Below are 19,598 nucleotides of genomic sequence, written 5' to 3'. Positions count from 1 at the left end.
GTTCCCGCGTCCGAAAAAGCTTCATGGTTATGCTGGACATAGTCGCCAAGCAACGTATTGGCAAACTCTAGCAAATGCTCCCAGTCAATCTCCTGGGAATCCACAGAATCAGAGGCCACCTGAGCATACGAACGATCCTGATGACCGATTATCTCTTCGGGCGTATGCTTGGAGCGTTTACCCGCAGGCTGAAAGTCAGGAGCAGGCGGCATCTCCTCTGTACACGGCACCATATCCTCCGGTTCCTCTGCATCAAAATCCAGACCAAGAGCAGCCACCGTTTGTTCAATAAAAGCCCTATCTAAGCCAGCCATGCTTCTCTCTGATTAGAGGCGGGACTGCAAAATCAGTGCACCACCCGGATGCAGCAACAAGGCTGCAAGGGAGAACAGGACCGACCCGCGCAGATGAACCAGGGTGCCGGGCAACGGGTCAACCACAGGTGTCGCTTACCCGCAGCTGCGGTAGGCCTGCAAGCTGATGCAGAGCAGTCAACGGGGCAGGCGCCCAGGGATCAGGCACAGGCGGTACAAAGTGGCGGGGCGCTGCAGGTACCTGCGACGGGCAGCGATTGACAGGCGGGACAGATGTCAGGCGGGAGGTGAGGCAGACGTCACGCGTGAAGCGCGTCAGACATCTGACATCAGACGCTGCAGGTACAGGCAACGGGGCGCGTATGCCAGGCAAGGCAGACGTCAGCGTTGGCGCGTGTGTCAGGCAGGGCAGATGCTGGGCGCGGACGAAGGCGAGCAGGCGTCAGCATTGCTCGCTCTCTCTCTCTCTCTCTCTCTCTCTCTCTCTCTCTCTCTCTCTCTCTCTCTCTCTCTCTCTCTCTCTCTCTCTCTCTCTCTCTCTCTCTCTCTCTCTCTCTCTCTCTCTATATATATATATATATATATATATATATAGCATTGTATTGTGCATGTAGATCGGCCCCTCAAATGTGGTGCAATTCATTAATGGCAAAGCATTTGATTGTCGACACCAAGGCCGCTTGTTCGAGGCTGAGATTTTTGCCATTATATGGACTCCATGAGCAAGACATCGGAAAGTTACATCCAACGTTATCTTAGCTTGCACAGTGGATATAGAGTCGCAACCTTAGCGCATTCGTCCACTTCTTTGACATTGTACAAAGGATATGGAATTGGTTGTGTGAGCTTTTTCTATATTTTTCCAACTTTGGTGCATTCGTCCTACAAGTCATTGGTCATCATGGATAACAAAGAGCTCTGACCAAACGAACTTGCATACTTGACTCATATTGTGCCCATAGATAGCCACAACATTGTGCTTCAAAAGCTTCCATGGTATCTAGTTCAAAGACGGCATGTGGATTTGCTTCTCCCACTTGTGGAGAAGGCATTTGTGTGTGAAGCCTCTATTTTTGTGACACAATTTTCATTATGCACTTGAGACTCTTCAACCTTAGCCATGAGAAGTCTCATCCACGATTGCTCTTTAGATGAATAAAAGAGAAATTAGAGTACCTATTCATTCATGCACATGAAGCTATTTCACATTTATGCAAGTAAATATCAGCCCTTCAAGTTTAGCAATGACACCTTTTTTAACTCTTAGAGGAGCTTGATAACAAGGAGATGATCTTTGGGCAGCTCTACAGAGAGCCGATGGCAATCAACACTCCTGACACTTGTAGTCAGCATCGTTGTGGGAAAAGGAGTTTGGGTAGGTGGCAGCAAGGGCCTAATCATTTGGTGCCCTTTGACAGCGATGAACAATGGTCCAAGTGGCAATATGTGAGGCGTGGCACTAGTAGCTCGAATCCTTGCCTCACAATGACATCTCATTGCCTAGCGAGCCATCACTTGATAATGGTAGCTTGATCAATGAAGATGAGTCCAGGAGTGTCTCAACATCTTCCTTTGAGAGTCATCTTCAAACTCTTTTGATGAGCCTACTAGTCGCGTTAGGGACAATGTTGAGAATGCCGATGATAGTGATAGCTCACATTCCCATGTATCTACTTGTAGCATATGTTGTGCATGTGGCATAAGCCATAGACACTTTAAGCTTGTTACGATCATATATTCATCTTATCTTCTTTAATGAAATTGTTGTGTCTTCTTAAACATGTACGTATCATCTGTAATCCAAAGGAATCAAGTTAAATTTTTTGTCACACTTTCATCATATTGTACCTTAGAAAAGATTAAGGCACCATTTAGTATCGTACCACATCATACCTTTTGTACCTTACAACTATGATGAGGATACACGTGAGAGTCATCTTTGTCTCATTTCACATCAACTTTGAGCAAGATTGCCATGGCTGATTTTTAAAAATCACAGTGTGCAATGAGGAGCACTACCACAGATGATGGAGAGACTACAGGATGGTTTGAAGACTATGAGGAAGAGGAGGGATGCTTTTCTCAAGGCCTGTGGTACTTGCATGTTCTTTCATTGCCAAGCACACAGGGTTTGACACTATAGACCTCTTGACTGGTTATTCACTCAGGCCTTGTAATAGACATTCCCTTACCTCTTGACTGGTTATTGACTCGGGCCTTGTAATAGACTTTCCCTTCTATAGTTTTTGATTTGGAAGTCCCTCACAAGGCTACCTTGTACTCTGCCTTGGGATATTTTTATTCTGAGGGGATTCATGAGCTAGAATCATTCTTTTCTCTGGAAAAAAAAAAGAGTTAAATTCTTTTCTTTGACAAATGAATGCAGCAATACTTGAAGAGAGCTCTGCCCTAGATGCACGTGCCTTGAGCTAAAAGCATCATGTCCTATGGCCCAAAGAAGTGACCAACACCTGATCAAGCACCACCAGGGTATGCTCAAAGGACAAGCATTGTCAATCACATTTGGTGAGCTCATGTCAAATTACGAAAATAGAAGCCAACAAAAGCAAATATAAACTTCCAACGTCATTAAAAAATGAGGATAAATCCAAACGACAGAGCTCAACTAGCTGAAATTGCAAGAGCTAACTCCATAAGAGGATAAGCTGATCATGGTCTCTTTCATGCACTCCCTAGATTGTTTTGGTTGCCATCTCAGTAAACCAAAACCTAGCCAAGGTCAATGCATTGGTGAAGAGTAAAGGCAAGAATACAACAGGTAAACAGGTTCATCTATGATGAAGGTGTGGGCACAAGCTTCATTCAGCTCACCAAATAAACACTACAATTTTCAGCCCTAGCTCTTGATACAAAAGATCTCCCTGATTCCTGAGGCAAAGTTTATAAAATATCTCATTTTGTGAAATCTTTAATTCAGTGTCATTGTTACTCTAAAGCAAGCTTACCAAATCTTTTTTGTAACAACATCAACACCCTCCCTACAATGGATGGGTAGACCAATATGGGCTCTTGCATAGGTATGCATCGACTTATTTAGATATCGCTCCTCATAATGACACTAATCCTCAAATAGAGAAAACGAAAGAATGGCACAAACAGAATATCATTTTCCTTGAGAATCATAATGGACCCATCCAATTTTTCATATGATATTTTTCAAGAAGCCATATTTATGATATTCTCATAGAAACAAAGGAGCATACCCATACTGAGATGGCTATTCTTTTTTAGAAAATACATGATAGAATATTCTTCCTTATGAGCAAGGAAATAAACCCGCTGAGCAACTCCAGTAATCTTCAAGAATTTCAGACTTCTAAGTAGTCATTCTCTTCACAAAGTAAAATCAAAGATAGAAAAGCATCTTCTTTTCAAGAGCTGTGTCTAATTGCCAAGGACAAGTCAATACCTGTGTCTTCATATTATAGTCAGCCAAGGCAGGAATCAGATACTCTCTCACCTATAAAAAATAAATGATTGTCATTGTTCCCAAAGCCAAGCATTATCAACTAGAATATTCTTCTAAGGCTTATATCTTCCTAATGTAGTACACTTGGTACTCCGAAACTATTACGCAGCAGGGAAAATCAGGTTTTGTTACTCATCTAGGCATTTCCAAAGTTTACCAGATGAGGAAATCGTAAATGAATTTGAATGGCAAAAATTTCCGCATATTGGCGAACAGAAGGCAGATTGTTCCTCTGTAAAACAAACCAGAAACATCAATAATTAAGGTGATGCATTGTCTCACTATTATCATCAGACTTGCCTCTTTGTTGAAAGAAACTGATTACATTTCAAACAAACAACCAACATTGCTCTGCCGACAACAATATGTTAGAAGAAGAAAATGCATCCTCGTCAAATATATGTGCTGGGACTCTCCTTCAACATGCTATTTCCGCCCTGGAACCTGCATTCTAGAAGGGCCCCTTACAAGCTCAGACAACTCAAAGGGCATAGTATGAAACTGTTCCATGATTTTACTGTCACTAAGAATTTCTTCATCAGCCATTCCGAATCTAGCTTTGAATGCATTTGGATGTAACGTTCATGTGAGCACACTTTACAATCTTGTACTAGTACTGTGGTAAAAGGGGGGAGTAAGACATTGTAGATTACTGTGGCAAAAAGGGATAGAAAAACATATCACTAGTTTCTTACGTCCTACCTCTGATCTAGATGTCCCTCTCCTTCCCAGTTACATCACTAGTTTCTATACTCATATCAGTGATCCCCATGCCCCTCTCCCTTTCCCAGTTACATTGCGATAAGGCTCACGATACAGAGATCCCCATATGCTAGAGCCATATAGAGAACACAACTATGTGCTTGTAGACTGCCTGCTTGCATCATGCCCAGATTGTCATACTAGAGGTGAGACATCACAGAAACGCCCCATGTATGACATACTACAATCCATCATAACCACAGGATGCAGATAGCAATAGACTGTTTCATCTTTTCTTCCTCCCTGGCCAGTAAATAGAAGCTTTAATAAAAACACCTTACATTTGCTTGTTTTAGCGTAATCTTGTGGATAGTTTCTAAGAAATCTACAGCATTTAATTGAAACATGTCCTAATTTTTATACATTGTAAGAGCATATAGAAGACCCATTGTAGCATGAGATGGGAGATGGAAAGAGGGTCTGTGACTTGGGACATAACTTTGTTTCCATTTAGGCTTTTGCATGATACTCAGGCCTTTGTGTTCCCCCCCCCCCCCTCCCAGGGGGATGGGTAGACTTTTTGCAGGGTGAGAGGTGAGTGGGGTGTTGTGCTACTGTGAAGGGTTTCGGGGTTGCGTCCTTGCGTGAGCACTGAGAAAGGTCAAGTGACATGATAGATTCCCTGCCCGCTGGGGGGATGTAACATGGTGGACTGTTGAGACGCGTCAGCGCCGTGCTGTGTCGACCTCCGTGTCGTGTTGGGGTGCCATGTTGAGTTGGGGAAACCGTGACAGGCTGTGCCGAGTCGTGTTATGGTACCATGTTGTGTTGGCATGACGTGTTGAGTTGGTCCGCAGCGCGACACGCATGGCCGGGACCGAGTGAGCTTTGCAACACTAATCGTGTGGATGGTTTGTAAGAAATCTATAGCAGTTCATTGAAACACATCCTAATTTTCATACATTGTAAGAGCATATATACAAGGCCCATTGTAGTATGAGACGGGACATGGAGACAATGTTTGGACTTGGGATATAACTTTGTTTCCATTTAGGCTTTTGCAGCCCCCCTCCATGGGGCCCCGAACTAGTCTTATCATCTTCACTATTGGCCACCAAATAGAAGCCTTTACAACACCATCTTATATTTGCTTGTTTTAGCATATGTTGTGGATAGTTTCTCAGAAATCTATAGCATTTGATTGAAACATATCCTAATTTTTATACATTGTAAGGTCCATTGTAACATGAGACGGGGGGTGGAGACAGTATTTGAGATGAGGATGGCGAAAAGCAAGGCACAGGGATTAAATGCCATAGTTACAAAATGTACGAATGTGATGTGGTGGATGGATATGTACTACAATGGGACACTCATCACAACCTCCAGCTCTTGTATTCTCTGCATGTGCCTAGTACGTAGTATTGTGTCAAAGGCCTTACGGAAATCCACAAAGCAGCAGCATACGTGCCTCCCTTGTGCCTTGCTCTCATAAATGATGGCTTGGTGTGTGAGGAGATGATCAACAATGGAGTAGCCCCTCCCAAACCCTAACTGTCCACATGCCTGATGTTGGTGCTTCTCTTCCCATTTGCTCAACTCATGCTCTACTATCAATCCATAAAGCTTGGCTAGCATGTGACCAACCATGACCGTCGTATAGTTCATAGGAACCATCGGTTCTCCCGGTTTCAAGAATGGTACTATAGTATCCATTGACTAACTAGCAACGAAGCCTTCACACAAGACCTTGTGGAATAGGTAGGCTAGAAGGGGTGCTAGGCTACCCCTAGCATTTGATAGGTGCCCGGCTTCTAGTTCCTCATGGTCCTGGGCTTGGAAATTCTGAAGTCTATCAATGGCATCATGAACCCTCACTATGCTGAAGAAGGTAGATGACATGGATGTCTCCTTTGGTGGTCGAGGCAACAGGGGTTGCCCATGTACCTCATATAATGACGTAGCATATGCATGACAAGTGTGCGGAGATGATGGGTGTATGGGATTGGGGCTCCTACACTGCCTTCCACACCTACTTGCTATCGTATCCCATGAATAGTTGGTAAAACTCATGATCCAATCTCGATAGAAATGTCCTCTTCTTCCTATGTGTGTGGGTCCCTCATGCTTTGCCTTGCTAGAGACAAATGTCATGTTTCCTTGCACTCCTTGTCATACCAACTATTTTGTGGGATATTCTTGTTTCTTTTTCTCATTTTCTTTGGGGGAGGGAGAGAGGTTTTGGGTTTTGCAGGTGGTATGGGTGTGTGCGGGAAAATGCATGGAAACTGAGGTGTGAAGTACTCTAGCAAACTATGCCATAAAATCCTCTAGGGTTATCTGGGGATCCATCTCCTACAAGCCCCAAAAGAAATGATCCAAGTAACCACTCACTGTCAATCTAGTAAATTGGTTTCTCGAGAATCTTGGGTGGTTGCTCACTAGAGGGATCATATCATGTCTACAAGTGATGGTCAATTGTACGAAAGCGTGGTCCACTACTACTCTAGTGGATGAGGAAACACTCTAAAAGACTATGGTTATGATGAGGGATAAGGGCCCTAGGAGATAGTCCACTGTGCTTGCTCCTGGTCCTTGTATAGATCCTATGGAGGGGACTCCTATACATGGGGATACATGCTTATGTGGAAAGCATGTGAGAGCGTCCAATCCAAGCCATCTATCCAAGCCGTTAGGGATGGCTAATCCATGTGGGCCTCCCAAGGCTAGGATGTGCTCACCATAATTTGTGCACTTAGCTATGTCCTTTGATATCTCGCTAAGCCCCATCTCCTCTAATGTTCTCTCTCTGTACTTGTAGTCCTCATTCTCAAAGAAGGAAACTTGTCTCTATGTTGCATGACTATTAAAGTCCCCACCCAATAGGACATCTCCAATACTAGAATAATGCATAGTCTTCTCATATAATGCAAGATATGGTGATCTCCCCCTGCAGTGCATGTGGAGAATTCACTCAAGCAAAGTAGCACATTGCTACATATATATCACGGGGGTGGTCTGTATATATTCAGATCCACATGAGAGCCTCCTCATCTCTCTCCATTGACCTGTACCATATGCTATAGCTCCTCCCTACATGGCACAACTACTTCTACAAACCCTCTGGTCCCCCCTCTCGATCAAGTACTAGAATGGCATGTCTTTTCCCATCTATAGCCTCTCACAATTTGCAAGTGTGTTCCCTAACTCTAGTCTCTCTCTATATACATGATGATGTCCCTATTGGTGAAGGTCTCTTGGAATAACCCTACATCCATCCTCTGTAATGAACAGGGATCACGAGGATATGGCATGGGAACATACCAGTCACACTGACAGTATATAAGGTGTAAGAGGGTATTTTGAGGCATCACAGAAATTATCAAGAAACTCTCTTTTCACCTTCTCAAGCTTCCATAGCTTCCTCTCCTTCTTCCTCTCTCCCTCTTTCTCTCTCTTCTTCTTGCCTTTCTCTCTCCTCTCCCTCTTCTTCTGCACTCCTCTCTCTCTTTCCCCTTAGTTAGGACAGTTAGGTCTCCTTCATTACAAGTGGTATCACAGCTTTGTCCTTGATCCTTCTCTTTCCCCATATATTTAGGGCTCTCACAGTTTCCCACAATTAGAAAGCTCTAGTTACATCTCTTTCACAGGTACAAAGGAGTACTCAACCAGGCTATCAGCTCTCTTGAAGACTATGGTAGGCTTTCTTGGAGCTTTCCCAAGAACCATGGACAAATCTGGAGGCGGGCAGACAAATTTGACAGGTCGTCACTAATTTTCATGTAAGTTTTTTAGGGTTTTGGGCAAAAAGGAGGGTAGCACAGTTAGAGAAGGCCAAAAACTCAGTTACTTTTCAAGAAGACCTTCTCTCTCCTCTTTTCCCCAAGCATCCATGGAAGCTCCAGCCCAAGAAACTCAGAAATCTTGCTCCCCCTCCTCTTCCTCAGCAAGATTGGCTTATCCCAAGGTCTCCCCCTCAGTTGGAGGAGCACATTGAGCAGCAGCACCCTTGGTTTTCCCTGCTTGTGGCCCCCCCAGGAGCAGCCCGAAATTTGCGGCGCAAGAAACGGGTTGCTTCCTGGCCTACAGGGCAGCCCTCCCCTCCTTCCTGGCTTCAGCCCTAGCACTCGGCAACTCTCTTGGGCAGCATCAGAGACATCTTCCTCAGCCCTTGGACTCCCCTTTTGCACTGAAGAAACCTTGGTCTGGTGCAGTCCATGGCAACCATGGAACCTTGGCACCAAGCTCAGAAATCCTAAAGATTTTGGTCTCTCCTTGGTCCTCGGGAGTCCCTCTTCAACATTGCTCAAGATTTCAGCCATCAAAAAGAACGGGAAGAAGATTACAAGCAAGATTTGAAGACATGCACTTGTGGGCAACCATGGCTACGGAGAAGGACCTCAATTTCAGCAAGAACTCTTCATGGGCAGGTCCTGAACCATCCTGCCCCAAGCTTGACTTCACCCTTTCTTGACGAAGCATACCCATTTTGGAGCCATGGAGCATTCGGGATCAAATGGAGCTCTCATGGAGGACTGAGATGGCATTAGTGACTGCCTTCTTCTCCAAAAGACTCAAGGTAACTGATTCTTGGCTCTCATTCTCTCCGTTTAAGCCTCTTGTTGAATCCCATCCATTTGTTTGAGAGAATCTATGAGCCCAAGTAGATAATAGGAGGCCCACACCTTGAATGCATACTGATTAATTGTCCCAGTCATTTCCCTTTGATCTTATAGTGCTGAAATGGATTTTACTCATGTTGAAGCTTCATTGTGATTATATTTTGCTTACCCATAACCCGTTTGGCTTCTTGTGAATTGGCTGAGCCAAGAAGTGATTAAAAAATCCATTGTATAAGGGTGAGTAGGCAGTGAGTCACTGCCGGTAAGCTCCCTATCCCTATTCCCCATTCCAATTCCATGCACTTCATGAAAAGCCCAAAATTTTGACTTCTGAAATGCATCTCATGCTGGTTGTTTAATTAATAAATGTCTGCCATGTATATTCCGGGTGAGGAAAAGCCCGATGCCAGGCGAGGTGGCAAGACAAAAGAGGGGTGACCCCCTCTTGCCATCAAAGACCCTGAAGCGGTGCACAACCCGGCTCGGGGGGAACCTTGCCCACCTCCCGGTGATCCGGAGCCCAAAGAATTATTGCGGGTGCAGGTACATTTGATGGAATAGCCCGAACCCTGATCACTTGAGCCTACAAACCCCTACATGCATTGGTAATGTCGTGAACCGCTTGGTAATGTATGGTGGATGCAATGCAAGAAGGGCAGGGTATGCAGTGTGGAATTGGTCTCAGCAACAATGAGCTATGGATACAAAGAATGTATGACTTTATTGGGCATTGAGAGCCACCATTGAGGCCCTGGATGTTTGGGATAAGACCGTCACTATTGGGATAAACTATGCTCCTTGAGGGAGCCTTTGCAAGATATTGCAGACAGCCAGTCCTACACAGTCAGCCCGCAAGAATTGATTAGAGCAAAGCCTTCTTGTGTGACTGAGCGCGAGCTCTATAGCTTGATTCGAAGAGGACATCTTCCCCTTCGATCTGAGCTAAAAACCTCCCCATTCCACCCTACGGTTTGGGAGATACACTTAGTTTTGTGCTCAAAGGTACTGTGGGACAGGCAGCAGTCCTACACAGTCAGCCTGCAAAAACTGATTACAGGAAAGCCTTCTCGTGTGATTAAACATGAGCTCTATCGCTTGATTCGAAGAGGGCATCTTCCCCTTTGATCTGAGCTAAAAACCTCCCCATTCCGCCCTACGGTTTGGGAGATACACTCAGTTTTGTGCCCAGAGGTACTGTGGGACGGGTAGCAGTCCTACACAGTCAGCCCACAAAAAGTGATTACAGCAAAGCCCTGATCATGTACTGTCGGAGATATTTGTACATAGCCTTGTAGAGGGGATCAAGGGCTTTCATTTGAATCAAAAAGTTTGGCAATCGGAGTTCCCTAGCCCACGTTATTATCATTTCTGTAACAAGGGGTCTGGTAGACTGCACTTGGGATGGCAGGCCACAAGGGTAAAGCAAAGGCCCAGGACGAATTTCAGCGTGAAATAAGGGACTCCCGTGCCTCAATGAACGATCCTAGCTCAGCCCAGGAGGATCATGAAGACTTGTTTAAAGAAGGTGCCCCCGAGATAGATTGCTTGTCTCTGCTCAACCAAACCCTATGCCAACATGAGACCCGTCATGCTGAACGACATCGAGAGATGGAGCAACGCCACAAGGAGGTGGAAACCCGCCAAGATCAGCATCATTCCGAGATGATGGCCAAGATGGACTTACTCATAGAGCACATGGGCGCCCTCATCCCCGCCATTGCCCCCCCCTTGGATCAACCCAAGGAGTATGTCCCTACCCGTGAGGCTAACCACCCTTTCCCCTTGGAGACCGGACGCAGCCCACAAGGTCTTGGTGGTACCCATGGCATTCCCCATAGCACTTATGAGACAGGTGAGCCCTCCACTCGACATGATGAGCCCCTCCTTCCCTCCCCCGTTACGAATCCTTCCAGCCCATCATTGGCACCCCAACTCCCCCGTAACGGCAACTACTTGCACACTCAAGGAACTGGCTCCAATGCAAATCTTGGGGAGCATGGAATGCACGGAGTGCATGGGCAGCATGCATATAGCAATGGGCAGCATGCATATGGCAATGGGCAGCTTGGAGCCAATCTTGGGCAGCATGGAATGCACGGAGTGCATGGGCAGCATGCATATGGCAATGGGCAGCATGTATATGGTAACGGGCAGCATGGACATTTTGGACAGCAAGGTCCTAATGGGCAATTTGGTCCTCATGTAACGCACGGGCAGCATGGCCCCCATGGGAATTTTGGACAGCAAGGCATGTATAGGCAGCATGTAGCACACGGTATTCATGGGCAGCCAGGCCCAAATGAGCTGCGTGGCAAGATTGTGTTTACAAAATTCAATGGGCAATCCTCATCCCTAGCTGAACTAGAGGAATGGACCTCTAAATTGGAAGCCTATTTTCTCATCTACCCCCGTACCGATGAAGCAAAGATCATTTTTGCCTCCCTTCACTTAGAAGGTTTTGCCAACACATGGTGGAGATTTGTTCAATGGGAAAACCCGCAATTTCGTGATTGGGAAGAGTTCAAGATGCATATGATCCAAGTTTTTGTCTCCCCGGTGGAAAAAGAACGCTTGGCTAAGCAATGGTATCAGTTTGATCAGCGAAATCTCACCGTGAGAGAGTACACCAACCAGTTTATAAACCTATCCATGTATGTTGAGGCAATTAGCGATGAGGCCAAATTGCATAAATAGATTTATGGGTTGGATGCGCATCTCTCAGCTGATGTAATGGCTCAAAAGCCAGCCACCCTGTTTGCAGCCATAGAATTGGCTGAACGCTATGGTCGAAAGTACCGCCGCAATGAGAGCACGCAGCCCATTGCAAGACAGCCAAGATACCCTGTTAGACAACCCCCATATGTTAATAATTATCACAGCAACAATGCAGGGAATGGCAACCCCAAAATTCCTACTTACCCCACTTTTAATACTGAAAGGAAATATGGCAGTTTTGGGATAGCACCATCCTCCAAAAGTGACCCAAAGTATGCTGAAAATAAGACCAGGAATGGCTTCGGTCCCAACGGTCAGAAATTCATTTCTCTTGAAGTTGTCAAGGATAGAAAAGCCAAAGGCTTGTGTTTTAAATGCGAAGATAAGTACACAACTGATCATGCATCCAAATGCCCCTTTAAGAACGCCACTGTCAGGTTTAATAGCATGTATGTGCTAGAAGATAGTGACAAGCTGAAAGAGGACATGCATGACAGCTCTCAAATAATGACACTTGCTGAAAATGCTGAATATGAGGAGGATATTGATCCCAATCAGTTTTATGACTCACCGGACGGGTTCCCTTTTGACCCCGGTGGCTGCCCCGTTGATGACATGCTTGGGAATGACCCTTGGCACCCCTCATTCACTGCTGTATCAGCGTGCTCAATCTCCATGGATGCATGGACCGGCTCTAGGAATCCGAACACCTTACGGTTGCATGGTAACATTGATGGCAAGAGTGTATACATCCTCATAGATAGTGGCAGCACACAAAGCTTTGTAAATAAATCAACTCTTAGTTGTTTGACATGTGTTCCCACTGAATTACAGCAACCCCCCTCACGATTGAAATCAAGAAACCAAACATGAATATTTGAAAGGTAGATCCTTAACCTAGCATGCTTAACAAGCACATGTCAAATGTAACCATCGCACATGCACAAAGAACCGAGTTCAAGTGGCCAATGGAAATGAGGAAGTGAGCTCCCATGTATGCACACAAGTGTCTCTCATGCTGGCTGAAAATTACACAACAAAGGTGGACTTGATTACCCTTGATATGGGTCCCATGGATGTTGTATTGGGATGTGATTGGCTTCAGCAGTTGGAAAAAATCTCTATGGACGTCTCTCAGCTGTACATGGAGTTTATAATGCATGGGCAGCTTGTACACTTGGAGGGAATCAAAGAAAATGAAGATTTTCAGCTTATAACAGCAAGACAACTCAAAAAGGAATTCAAGAAACGCTCCCAAATCTTTGTCTTGCATTTGCATAAGGATAATGATGACCAACATACCTTGGGGAAGCAAAATGCAGCACTAAAAGCACTTTTGGCTGAATATGAGGACCTATTTCAGCCTCCCACTACCCTTCCCCCTAAAAGATTGGTGGATCACCCGATTGACTTGGAGCCCCATGCCAAGCCCATCAATAAACCCCCATATAGACTCTCTAAATGTGAGAGAGAGGAAGTAGCAAAGCAAGTCAACGAGCTCACTGAGATGGAATTCATAGAGCCTAGCTCTTCCCCTTATGCCTCCCCGGTCCTATTGGTTAAGAAAAAGGATGGATCTTTCCGGTTATGCATTGACTACCGTGATCTCAATAAGATCACCGTCAAAAATAGATACCCCATCCCTCGAATTGATGACTTGCTTGATGAACTCAAGGGTGCACGCTACTTTACTAAGATTGATTTGCGATCCGGTTACCACCAAATCAGAATGAGGGCGGGTGATGAAGTCAAAACAGCTTTTCGAACTGACCGTGGCTTGTACCATTTCCTTGTCATGCCATTTGGTCTCACCAATGCCCCCGCCACATTTCAAAGCTTAATGAACAAGATATTGCAGCCATGGCTTTTCCAATTTGTGTTGGTATTCTTTGATGATATACTCATTTACAGCAAGTCAATGCATGAGCACTTGAAGCATGTCAGCTAGATTTTTGATGTACTAAGAGAGCACCGACTCTTTGCCAAAGAAAGCAAGTGTGTCTTTATGCAAACGGAGGTTGAGTACTTAGGACACATCGTTAGTGAAAAAGGCATCCAAGCTGATCCTAAAAAAGTGCAATGTGTCCGAGAGTGGCCCACCCCCACTACCACTACCTCCTTGCGTGGTTTTCTTGGTCTCTCCTTTTATAGGAGATTTATTCGCCATTATGCCACAATTGCAGCCTCATTAACAGACCAGCTGAAAAAAGAGGCTTTCCTATGGGATGAATTGGCTACCTACAGTTTTCAGCAGCAGAAAGACTTGCTCACTTCAGCCCCCATCCTCGTATGCCCCGATTTTTCAAAGGATATTACCATCCAGTGTGATGCTAGTGGACAGGGTATTGATGCAGTTTTGCTGCAGGAACATGGGGTAATAGCATTTGAGAGCCGAAAATTGGATGATAAAGAGAGAGAGTTGCATATCTATGATCAGGAGATGTTGGCAGTCATTCATGCTATCAAAAAGTGACATCACTACTTGTATGGCAGCAGATTTAAGGTGAAAAGTGACCATCGTGTGCTCAAATATTTCTTGACTCAGCCCAACCTCACTCCCAAACAACGTAGATGGGTGGCGACACTACAAAACTATGACTTTGAGATTACCCACACCCGTGGCAAGGACAATGTAGTGGCCGATGCACTCTCTCGCATGTGGGCATGCAAGGTTTCATCCATCACTGAACTCCACCATGATTGGATTGAAGAGCTCCAAGAGGCATACTTGCTTGATGCTGAATTCAGCCCTCCTTTCCAAAAATTACAGCAAGGTGTCATGGATGACAATTCCCAATATCAACTCCATAATGACCTCATTTGGATCCATGGCCATATTGTGATTCCCCATGCCTCTCCCTTCACCCAAAGGATCCTTCAAGAGATGCATTCTTCCCCGATTGCTGGCCACTTAGGGGTCTTCAAAACATATGATCAAGTTTCAAAAAGCTTTCATTGGAAAGGCCTATGGCGGGATGTAAAAGACTTTGTGTCTAGATGTGTGCCTTGCCAACAAATAAAGATAGCTCTCTTAAACCGAGTGGCTTGTTGCAACCTTTACCTATTCCCGAAGGAAAATGGACCCACATTACCATGGATTTCATCACTGGTTTACCTACAACCAAGAAGGGTTGGGATAGCATTTATGTGGTAGTTGACCGACTCACTAAAGCAGCCCATTTCATCCCTACAAATTCCCAGTTTACAACATCCCAAGTTGCCACTCAGTTTATGGAGCATGTTTTTAAGTTGCATGGCTTGCCCCAAGTCATAGTACATGACCCGGACACCAAATTTATGAGTCCGTTTTGGCAGACCATTTCCAGCTCCATGGGGACCAAATTGGCTCCATCTACAGCCTATCATCCCCAAACAAATGGACAGACCGAAAGAGTCAATAAGTGGCTTGAAACTTATTTGCGACATTTTTGTCATGATATGCAGAATTCTTGGGATGTATGGCTACACTTGGCTGAATTTTCTTACAACGACTCCACTCATTCAAGCATTGGAGTCTCTCCCTTCGAAGCATTGTATGGTTATCGGGTGCCCCTTCCTACCATGATCTTCAATGAAAAGCTCAACCCCTTGGGAAAAGAAGAGCTAGACCGCATGCAAGCTCTACTTCAACAATGCAAGGTAAACCTCAAAAGGGCTCAACAGCACAAGAAGCTCCATGCTAATGCAAAAAGAAGACCCCTTGACTTTCAAGAGGGTGAAATGGTACTCCTCAAGGTCCCCAAGTCCCGTTATGCCACACTAAAGGACGGCTCTTGCAACAAGTTGGCAGACCGTTACTATGGGCCTTACAAGATTATTAAGAAGGTCGGGGACTTGGCTTACCGCCTCCAACTCCCTCCCACCACTAAGATCCATGATGTCTTCCACGTGAGCCAATTGAAACCTTTCATTGGCACTCCCAAAGATCATGTAGAGGAGCTCCCACCCGTAGATGAGGAGGGTCTTATTCAGTACATTCTGGAAGCGGTCATTGGGCAACGTGAAAAGCAACTCCGCACCCGTTCCATATATGAATACTTGATCAAATGGCAAGGCCTACCAATAGAGAAAGCCTCTTAGCGCCCAGCGTCTATATTGGATGAATTTCCACACCTCAAGGAGGTTGTGTTGGCTGGCACCTCACCATGACCCCTGTTTTGGGCTGCAGTCTGCATCTGGACAACCACCTGTTTTGTACCAGATTTGGTCCTGATCCACTCTCAGCCCCATCCTCCATACATGGCCAAAAAGTATACCTCGAGGGCTCCCTGCCGACACCTTACTTGCCCCGATCGGAGTTCCCTGGTGGAAGTTATGGCTGTTTTTCTCCAGCCATACCATCTAGGACTGCACACTAGAAATTCCTGGACAGCCCTTTATTTTGTATTAGTTTTGGTCTTGACCTGACGCGGCTGCCCACATGGGCTGATTTCACGGGCTCCGTAACGACACCTCAATTGTCCCATTCGGAGTTGCCCACACAAAGTTATGGCTGATTTCCTACAGCACACTCTTACAGTCCATGACTACATCCCTTGTTTTTTAGGACAAAAACTTTATGAGACGGTCTCCTTCATTACATCCTCATGGCTCCATTACAATTCCATACTACAAACTTAAAGTGTGTCTCATAGGCCATGCCCCATCATTGGTGCCTATTTGTGACAATGATGTACCCATCTCTGTATACTGCACATTTGCCCAATTTGCGAACCTCCATAAACTGCGGCGTGCACTCCTTGCAGTGGGTAACCTAGGTGGGTGTGAGATCATCCTCAAGGTATACTTTGTCTCCTTTGAGAGCCTTCCTTTTGAAGGCTCATCATGACTCCAAATGAGTAAATTTGATGATAAGAGGCGGCCCTTCTCTAGATCCTTCCCTACGCAGCAATATGCGAGAGAGAAGTTTGGAGACAAGAAAGTCTAGAGACAAGAGGGGAGAGGGGGGAGAGAGGATAGTTTGGAGAGAAGACAAGAGACTGTTGCAGAGACAGAGAAGTCTCGAGGAAGACACAGAGAAGTACATACAGGTCAAACTTCAGAGGTTCTCTCCTTTACCAATGCTACAGCCATTGTATCCATGGCGTGACTAGAAGTTTGTGATACCGGATGATTTTGAGAAGAGGTCTGCTAACCAGATATACCATCAGATGGTAGAGGCTAAGAGATGGGTCACTACAAAGGTGAATAAATTATGGCATATTAGGGATGGTAAAAATAAGTGGCACGAAAGATTCCTTCAGCTTTGGAAGTCCAAGGTTCCGTATCACGGGAAAGTCTTCTTGTGGAGATTGTTGATTGGTGGTTTTCCAATTGGAGAGGTGCTACATGCTCAAAAGATCTCTGCTAGTCATTGTGTATTCTGCACTACATGTGATGAAACATTGCTTTATCTTTTTGCCTCTTGTCCAGTTGCGCGACACATCTGGTGTTTTATTTCTCGTGTGTGGCTCTCGGAGACTCAGCTACGCATAACAGCCGGTTCATGGATTATGGGACAGCTGCCCACCGTGCCTTCTTTGCATTCGAATTATTCCTGCATGTTCCAGTTCCTGAGATGGACTGCCTTATGGCATATCTAGCATACTCCGAATGCCTTTATTTTTTATTCCGTCTCGGGCATCCATGGTCATATGGCCCGTATTCAAGGTTTAGTGCTATGGCAGATTTCTTCTATGATATCAGCTGACCTCGTTCTTCTTGACATTGCTGCCCCCTGGCTGGCTATTGTTCCCTCTACACCAGCAGTGTGGTTTTCTCTTTGTGTTAAAGTCCTCATAGTCTTTCATCACTTTCTTGGAGGACCTGATGGTCTGATGTAACAGAATGTAAGAGATTTAGTGAGAATGCTGACCAGATGGTCTGATATATATATTTTTTGGAGAGAGAGTTCTAAGCCGACCTGAAGGTCTGATGTAAAATATTTACTTAATTCAATTATCTTCACGAAAAAACAAGAAGTCTGGACATAGAGGAGTCCAGGGAAAGAGGAGAGACACAGAAGTCTGGAGACAGAATTCAGGGGGAAAAGGAGAGAGAAGGTTGGAGTGAGGTGGTGAGATGGAATGGAGTGGAGTGTTGGGCATTGTGGTTCATGCAGAGTGGAGTGGAGAGAGAAGCGGAAGTACACACAAGATACGTAGTGGAGAGAAGTGCAGAGAAAAGAAGAAATACACAAGATACACAAAAACACACAATTTAATTAGCTCAAAATTATTGATTTTGTAATGGTTGCTCGCCTCTCTTTTTATTGATGAACTGGGGAGGCCAAAAGATCTACATTGCAATATCTGGAGACACGTTAGGTGGTGAGAGAAGATATTCTCGAGACATGCAGGCCCAAAAGATCTTTGGGATGGGGTGGTACCTTCTAGGTCGGTACCTTATAAGTCAAGAGCCACAAAGTCTCAAGACAAACAAGTCTCCAAGAAAGTCTAAGGAGTCTCCAAACAAAAATCTCTAGAGAAAATCCTAAGTCACTGAAGTAACAACAGTGAAAAGTAGAACTGCCTTGTACATGATAAAATAACAAGACTGTTTCTATGTACAACTCGAACACTTGCTGTATAAAATTGTGAGATACATCTCAAAACTTGTTCCCACGCAATACAAAAACTCATATGCGGTATTCCCCTGCAGTTTACACACCTTACAATAAACTTACATGCAAACATATCTGTAGTAGCTTTATCACTTCTGCAACCATTGCTGTATCTACAAAAGGAGAAAGAATGCATGCCATCTGCCAAGCTCGAATTTTTCTCCTGTGGATCTGTATTATCAAAGGTTGCCATACAACAGTTAGGAAAAAGAGAGCAAAAAACACTGGCATATTCATCATACTTTATTTACGTGATCCACCAAAACAAATGATGTTTTACAAAAGCCACTTACAGCACTTTTCTTTTTGTAAAGTTCTTTAGAAAGGTCTGCATCTGTCACCTTCACACAAATAATCACATCAGGTCACCAACATACATGCCTTGTTATTCCTGTGGACACTGCTGCCTCTCTCAAAATCATTACTTAATAAATGGGTTTCAGGAGAAAAATATGTATGCATCTACACATGTTATAATAGTGACAAATAAAAGTAAAGCTTTTACATGAATGGCCCAAATTCCAATTCAAAGCTCAACAGATGTCTTCCTGCTGTTTGAGTGCACCATCCTCCTCCCCATTCCTTCATCTGCATCTATCTTCCTCCCCTTTTCCACCTCCTGCTCTCCGTCCTCTGGCATCCTCTCTTGCTTGGTATCCCTCCATCAACAACTTAGTAGGTTGGCGTGTGAAAATGGACGCTCACATGACTGGCCAAGCTATGCAGCTGTCTTGCTTCCTCTACACCCCTCCCTATCATCCCTTCCTCCAAATAAAGCCTTTTAATGAACAGCCAAGTTTCTAAAATCAAGATCTTGAGCGTTCTTGCTGATCCCTCGAATGCCATCATCTACTTTACTAAGGTCTCCTACCCAAAAGTTGGCCAGATGAATTCCCAAGGGCATCTCTAGACAAATTGTCAGCTATGTGACCTACTTTACTTGTTATTGCAAACTGGAGCTAAAGCCCCCTGCTTGAAGCAGCCCCTTGCTAGAAGCAACTCCCCTGCGTGAATCTGATGAGCTGATGTTGCCTACTGCAGAGGCGCTGACACAAGTGTGCACACCTGACCAACAGCTTTCCACCTACAGTTCTGGGATTGTCTGACGCATCACACCAATCTGCAATCTGCCACCCTAGACTATCAACTATCTG

At 44.9% G+C, this 19,598-nt stretch overlaps 1 protein-coding gene across 3 annotated transcripts in view; it reads right to left on the bottom strand.

Annotated features, from left to right (window-relative positions):
* The window catches only part of LOC148013403 (uncharacterized), a 107,573-nt gene extending 88,787 nt beyond the window's left edge, over positions 1-18,786 (bottom strand). For 2 of the 3 annotated variants that reach the window (XM_087668196.1, XM_087668194.1), the window contains exons 1-4: positions 18,738-18,786; positions 18,508-18,615; positions 3,962-4,036; positions 3,745-3,795 (exon numbers count right to left, since the gene is read on the bottom strand). In XM_087668196.1, coding sequence (XP_087524322.1) covers positions 3,745-3,795; positions 3,962-4,036; positions 18,508-18,585 — 204 coding nt within the window. In that variant the 5' untranslated portion in view covers positions 18,586-18,615; positions 18,738-18,786. Of the gene's footprint in view, positions 1-3,744; positions 3,796-3,961; positions 4,037-18,507; positions 18,616-18,737 lie in introns of those variants that run through there. The other variant, XM_087668197.1, reaches the window with a different exon arrangement.
* Positions 18,787-19,598: the final 812 nt, after the last annotated feature.

Source organism: Lygodium microphyllum, chromosome 26 (genome assembly GCF_053477565.2).
Source record: "Lygodium microphyllum isolate KBCC chromosome 26, Lygodium_microphyllum_v1.1.10, whole genome shotgun sequence".
NCBI classification, from domain to species: domain Eukaryota; kingdom Viridiplantae; phylum Streptophyta; class Polypodiopsida; order Schizaeales; family Lygodiaceae; genus Lygodium; species Lygodium microphyllum.
Note: the sequence above shows the minus strand (reverse complement) of the source record. Positions and strands in the feature narration are given on the sequence as shown.